The 7,402-nt window shown below is 32.7% G+C and overlaps 1 protein-coding gene across 1 annotated transcript; it reads right to left on the minus strand.

Moving 5' to 3' along the window:
• Window positions 1–4,924: 4,924 nt before the first annotated feature.
• LOC149563879 (putative UPF0481 protein At3g02645) lies at window positions 4,925–6,460 on the minus strand. Its single transcript, XM_089828259.1, has one exon. The coding sequence runs from the start codon at window positions 6,458–6,460 to the stop codon at window positions 4,925–4,927; it is 1,536 nt and encodes a 511-aa protein (XP_089684385.1).
• Window positions 6,461–7,402: the final 942 nt, after the last annotated feature.

Consider the following 7,402-nt stretch of genomic DNA (forward strand, 5'->3'; position numbering starts at 1 on the left):
CATATAATTATTTATTATTTTCTTAAAATTCTGAACTTCTTTCAAAGTACTTTCTCTTGGTAGAATCACACAATCTACAAATTATTAAGTGTTATTTTAAGGACCCCCTCAAGTATTGTGATTCATCTAATTTTCCTTTCAGTTTTAGCCTTTTTTATAGCTCTACCAAAAGGTATTTCCATAATAATAAAGATGAAAGATCATTGTACATGGTAGCTTCATGTATTCATAAGACTTTAATACAAAGTGTAGATAAAATGACAACGAACTAAACTAAACACAAGGAATCATTGTCAAAATAGAAACTCTATGAACATCCCATGTTTCCCTAACTACAACCGCTAAGAAATCTCTTAGACCAACATCACAATGATAGTTCTAAAATGGGAGTATGCCATGAATGCAAATCTACAAAGATTTATGCAAGATCTATGAATAAATGCATATATTATGAAAATACTAACCCTATACTCCTATGATATGCACATATAATGAACCAAAAAAGTGCTAAATGATATGAAATAACATGAAGAGAATGCTAAAATGCTATCATATGACATGAAATTGCTATGATAACAATACTAGCATGATAACTCTAAATGTGCCTATAGTGTAGATGCCTAAAATTTGGGTCCTTTAGCTCTTGAATTTCCCTCCTATTTATATGATTTTAGAAGGGTTTGGGGTAAGAATTAGAGTTTCATTTTTTATTGGGGGATGAAGGTGAAATTAAAAATATCTCATAAGGGACTAGAAGGAAGAGTCCAATTGACTTAGTTTCAAGGATAAAAGAGGATTTTTCCTTTTTTCCCTTTGGAATTTCATTTTATGATTTTGAATTGGCTTTCTCTTTTTAAAGTTGATTTAGGTCTTATTGATTTGATAGATTAGTGACCTGATGTAATGATTAATTTGAAAGTCTATTGTGTTCCTCTGATTTAATCCCTAATTCATGTCGAATGATTTAAATTGTGTTGTTTAGGTCTTTGCCAATGTTTGGGTGTCTACAATGGTATAGGACCCTGTGTTTTATTCATCTAGATATGCTAAAAAAAACTTTTAGGGGTAAAATTTTTGAGAATGGATATTTTTGGTGTCAAAATGAAATTATATATTAAGTTGACCCATTGATGAGAGAAATCAAAAGCTTCAAGTATTTTCCATAATTATTTCACCTAAAATTATATTATGTATCAATATATGTATAGGGTAAGTGCAAGAAGTTGGGTCTCACTTTTGGGCAAAAAGTGGAAGTGTTTTTCCTATTTTCAAATTTTCTTGTCAATTGATGTCAAAATTTGAGGCATTTAGAAATTGAATATAAAAGAACTTTGGAAATAAATATTATAGATCTACTTTTTCAATATGCAATTTATTTGTACACCTATATAATAGATTTTCTTTTGGTATGGATTTTTAAAAGCACTTTTTCAAAATGCATGTTTTAGGACCATACGACACTCATGTACAAACACCATAATTTGACACAAATAAATATTTTATTGTAAATCCTTTTAAAGGAAGTTACCTAACACACCAAATATTGATGAAAATATTTTTCCTTATATTTTAATTGAATATTTATTATTTATTTTAATTATTAGTTGGCTATAAAGGTAAATTTTAAAACCTTTCTTGTACAAACACCATAATTTGATCAAAATTTCACTTTAATCTTTTTTAAAAACTTCAAATGAATTTTATGGAGATTGATGACATATAAATTAATTTAAGAAAAACTATAAAATAAAAATATTATTAATATTTTAGTGAACCTCTCTATTTTACATTTAGATATCACCTTTGATTAAAAAATAATGCAAAAATAGTAAATAAAATCATAACACTGTAAAATTTATATTTTTGAAATTAGGACAATTAGAACTCTAATAGGTTTCTGTTTCATTAAAAAAATTGATTGGGAAGACCCTCAAAAAATTATGGCAAAACTTGAATTTGTTAGTTCAATGCTTTAGCCAAATCTTGCGAGGCCAAGGCATATGCTTGGTCTCACCAAGCTTATCCCAAACCAAAGTCTGAGGTGGGAGAAAAAAATCCCGCCCCATGTTGCAAGAAATAGGCACCCATTTTTTGAAATTGGGTGCTCATTTTGGAAAAGTATTTCAACCTATAAAACACATTTTAAATCCCAAAAAGGCAAAAAAGTTGATTTTTTAAATTTTTTTTAAAAACAGGCACCTATCTTTTGAGAATAAAAAATGGGTACCCAAATTTTTAAAAATGGATGCCCATTTTTTGAAATTCGGATCGAGTATCTGAGCCTAATATGGGTGCCCATTTCTAGAAGAGCATCATCTCAATCCATGGACTTCTAAGGAATTGAGACTCATCTTTGTGCACTTACTCTTTATTTGAAAATATTTTAAAAACAATAAAAACTAACATAAATATACCAATTTTAAAAAATCAAACACAAATTTATTAGTTGTAAATGAATAAAAGAAAATAAATAAATAAAGACGTTTAGTACTTTTAATTTAATCTTTTATAGGTTTTTAATCTATTATGTGTTTAATATTTTGTCAACTAAGGTTAATATTAGATTTTATATAAAGTTTAAATTACATAAATGATTTTGTTAAAAACACTCATGTTAATTTTTTCATTCATTTATCTTAATTATGTATTAATAATTATATAATATGTATGCATAAAATAAATGAACAATATTTTATTCTAAATGCAAATTCTTTAATTGCCACATATTTTGATATTCACATATAGAATTTTAGAAATAGAGAGTATTTTTTTATGTTTTCAAATTTAAATATATTATATTGTAGTATATATAAATTTAGAACCCCCCTTATATGGATGATAGTTTGGTAGTACGGTGTTATGATCTTGATTTCTTTTCTGCATTTTTAATATGACTTTACCACCTATGAGTTCCACTTAGCAAGTTTACTTTGGGATCGTAATTGTTTGATCTAGCTTCTAGTGGCTAGACTTTGATAGTATAACCAAACCAATGATTATCATATTGATCAATGTTCTAAAATTGAAGCTTAGTTCCATTAGCTCAATATTAGTGATAAAGTGAAAGGCCTTGTGGATCCATCATGCATCTCATTCCATCCAACAAATTAGTCAAAAATTGTCATTGAACAATTTTAGAAACTTTATTTTAACACAATGAACAATATTTTGTTTCTCAAAAACTATCATTGAATAGGGATTTTACTTTGCAACAATGCCTTACTTTTGTGTCATGCCAAGTTTTCAACATATAAAGCACTACGTGTAATCAAATTCTCCATCATGATGACTATTTTTTCTATGAAAATAACAAAGAAAGCTTGGATGGATTTGTCTACATTTAAAATAAGCTTTTAGGATATGGTGAATAGTGACTTGCATTATTTATTGAGAGCATGCAAAAATTATAAATCTAGCCCCTGGATCCTATAGAGCTTTACAACCTTTTGTGTTTCTTAATATATCTACAAAATCATTATTGAGTGCATTCCATTAACCTTAGTTGCATTCTACTTTGAACTAATATGATTCATTAAATATAGATTTAATTTAGATAATATTGTTGTTATTTTGGAATGGTTTAAATGGATTTTTCTAAGAAATTTTCTTCTTAGCAAGATTATAACAAGCAAACAATAATCACACACAAAACATGCAAATATTTTTGTATCTAACTCCTCAAGTTTAGATTATATTTGACTAAGTGTCATATCTATAAATAGTGTAATGAGATTTCTTATGTGCAATTATTAGTTACTACGAACTATTTGTATCATTTAAGAATTTAGAAATGTTGGAAAATTTGGATTGGACATAAGTTATGCATAGATTATATGTATCTAGCCTATTTTTCTTAAGCTACGTGTGTTTTGATCATTACTACTTAAATTGGTAGTGTCTAATCAGATCTTACATTCTAATTTTAATTTTAAAATCATTAATTTGTATATTTTCAATTTTATATTTTATATAAAGCTATAATAAATATTAAATATTTATAAAGCAAGAGCCTACAACACTAAGATAAATTGTGAGCCTCTTATCTGGAAGGTCTAGGGTTCAAGTCTACTAGAACTTAGCTACTAATAATAATTAATTTTAATTTTAGCCTATTATCAATAATTTTTTTAATATATTTATATAATATTTTAAAATTATATTAATGATTTGATATAAAAATATATTTAAAGAAAAAATTTAATATATATTTAACCAAATTATAACTATTTATTTAGGTTGGGGTCCTAGGAATATTTTAAAAATGGAAGAACTCCCATGGATTTATATGTGAATCCGCTTCAGACTAAATTCAAGAGGCCACTCTTGTCATGAATTTTTATGGGAAAATGGAGATTAGGATGTTGACAAATGACATAATTCTTTCGAGAACTAGTGGAGCTATTCTTAGCCACACCCCATGCTCAGTTGCTTAAATTGAGAGGGCTAAAAAGTCCAAACTTGTATTTTATAGGAATAGATTCCAAATAGACCTTTAGCCTCCTTTCAAAAATTATCATGGGACTACAAGCTCCACAAAAATAGAACCTATGCCCTGCCTTATTAAAAAATAAATCTAAACCTTCGAAGGTACCAATATTGACCACATATAAGAGAGCCCAGCCACATTAAGATGCAAAATATAAAATAGCAAAACTATACACCCTTTATTATTAATTTCTTATACGGCATACTAATTAGTGCAAATGCAAGATCGGCCTTGCTACAAATTACAATAACTTATCCAGTCTTATAGAGGCTGGTATTATAATTAATATATTTTAATTATTTTTCCTGCATACAACAGTATTTTCCCAGCTTAGGATCTTCTTTTATGGCCTATAAGCCTAGAAACTCTTTATGGAAAGTGATATTCCATGCCATCACTTTGTCCAGCTCACCAAAGGGCTTCAAAAACTTGCGAGCATTAACAGAGCAATACGTTTGTAGTACAGTCCACAGCAGCACGTAAAACCTTCACTGGACTTGCCAGATACCCCCGATAGAGCTTCGAGAACTGTGCCTTAATCTGGCTTTTGTAGTAATTCTTAATCAGCACATCCTGGATGTCACCTTTCAGGCCCCCGGGAAGCTCGAGAAAACCTAAGAGAAAGAAAGGCTTAGATATTCCGTCCCACATCTTCGCCACGTACTCGTCCGTGATCATCACGCTCTGTCGCTGAATTACGTGGCTTTTGCGCATCACCTTCACGTCCTCCGGCGTGTTGATGAGGCAGTCCATCAGCTCCACGTAGTTCGACACGTGTCTCTTTTGGCCCGACTCGTTGAACTCCAACGCCAGCAAATTCCTCAGCAGCACTTCAGTGTACGTATCGAATATTTTTATCCGGGGAAGGTAAAGCGTGTCGGAGTTCTTGGAAAATCTGATCTTACCTTTCTTCGTGAACGATTTGAACTTAATCCCGACTTTGGCCAGCTCCTTGGCACTGTAATTGTACACAGAATCAGCTTCACCACGTTTGGCTGGATGACGGTAGCAACTGCTGAACACTCGCGCAACGACATTTCCCATCACCTTTGGGATCCACTGACACCATGTTGAGGACCCTTCTTCCACTTCGCTCACTTGGAGGAAGGAAGAGACATGTTTGTGGATACATCCCAGCAGATGTTTTTCAACAACACCCTTCTCTTCATTAACAGATATCTGGAAGGAGGACAGACGTCTTGTTATAGACGGAAGAAGAGAGTCAAGTGTGATCTGGTCCTTGACAATCTCCTCCAACTTTCCGAGAAGGGAAAGAGGGATCTGGTTCTCCAGCTTCACAATATCACACCCGATGCTTGCCCTTGCAGGAAAGGAGGCTCCTCTGCGTACACTTGACTCCGGCGGAGGATCAACATTGTCGAAACCAGATGATTTGAGAAAGTAGGAGAGGAAGAGGGCGTCGACCATCATCATCCACGCAAAGTTGGAAACATCCTCCTCCCCCTTCACTTCCCAGTCGTAAAACTTCTGGAGCTCGGAGATCGTATCTTGCTGGCTCACTCTTGCGAACATACTTTTGATACGCTGAGGGTCGTTCCGAGCTGCCTCTCTTGCCGATCTGAGCTTGTACATTTCCATCTGAGAGAGATGGGTGAGGCGTTTGTGGAACAGCCCCACGGATTCGTCTTTGAGAGAGGAGTGGTGATAAGGACCCAGCGACACCATTTGAGGAATGTAGGCCTCTGGCTTAGCATCTCTGAGAGCCTTTGACAGACGCACGTTGCCTCTATCATCTGGAACGCCCTCTGTTGTGGCCTCCAGAAACAGCTTCACCTCTTCCGACCATTCTTTTGATATCAGCTTCGCCTCAGCCATCACACACAGGAGAAGGAGATCGCGAGATCGATTTGGCACTAATCCTCTCTTAGCTTCTGTTGGCACAGGTGAGAGAGGAGGAATTGTTTCGGTCCAGATAAAAGAGGGACGGGAAGGATTGCTGTAGCGCATATGCATTTTGTGAGCCTCAAGAATTCATACTTTCGCTTTCTTTCGCTTTCTCCCTCCCCACAACAGTTAGAAGAGAGTGTTAAATCAATCTGTATATACCTATACACACTCTCTTTTATGAATTCTTTATATACCCATACTGTCTTTAGTGTATTTTGGATGGAGATTAGTCTGTCCCTGGAGGATGTTTAGCTCATAAAATATGTGCATTAATGATGTCACCATGTAATGATAATGATAATGATAATGCTAGAGCTCAATGTTAAATTAATGTAGAATCTATTTGAAAATATTAATGGACCTTGGATCACATTGTTGAAGGATTGTGTTAGATTTGGTAGATGTTGGAAGATTTGCAGTATTAAATGTATGTAGTTTGGTATAGAAAGAGAGTATAGGTATGCAAGTCCAAACACTAGAGAAGTCTGGTTGGATCTAAGAGTAGCTTTGAGAAAAGGTTAGTCAACAAATTTGGCTAGTTAAGGTTGAGAGAGATTAGTTCAGTAGTTTGTGGAAATGAGTATATATAATGAAGAGGCTGATTTTTTAATAGGCTTGAGGAAGAACATTATGACAATCTAAATGGTGGTGCTAACAAGAAAAAGAAGTTGAACAAACTACAATAGAAAGACTATATGTGAGATAAAGTAAATATAAAAAACAAAAATAAGATCAATTTGTATATACCTATACTCTCTTTCTATACCAAAATGCATACATTTAATACTCTAAATCTTCCAACATCTACCAAATCTAGCACAATCCTTCAACGATGTGATCAAAGGTCCATTAATATTTTCAAGTAGATTCTAGATTAATTTAACATTGAGCTCTAACTATAATGATCATTATCATTATCATTACATGGTGACACAATTAATGCACATATTTTATGAGCTAAACATCTTTATGGGACAAGCTAATCTCCATTCAAAATGCACTAAAGAT

The sequence above is a fragment of the Cupressus sempervirens genome, chromosome 4 (genome assembly GCF_028749045.1).
Source record: "Cupressus sempervirens isolate cs-2001-9-10 chromosome 4, ASM2874904v1, whole genome shotgun sequence".
NCBI lineage: Eukaryota > Viridiplantae > Streptophyta > Pinopsida > Cupressales > Cupressaceae > Cupressus > Cupressus sempervirens.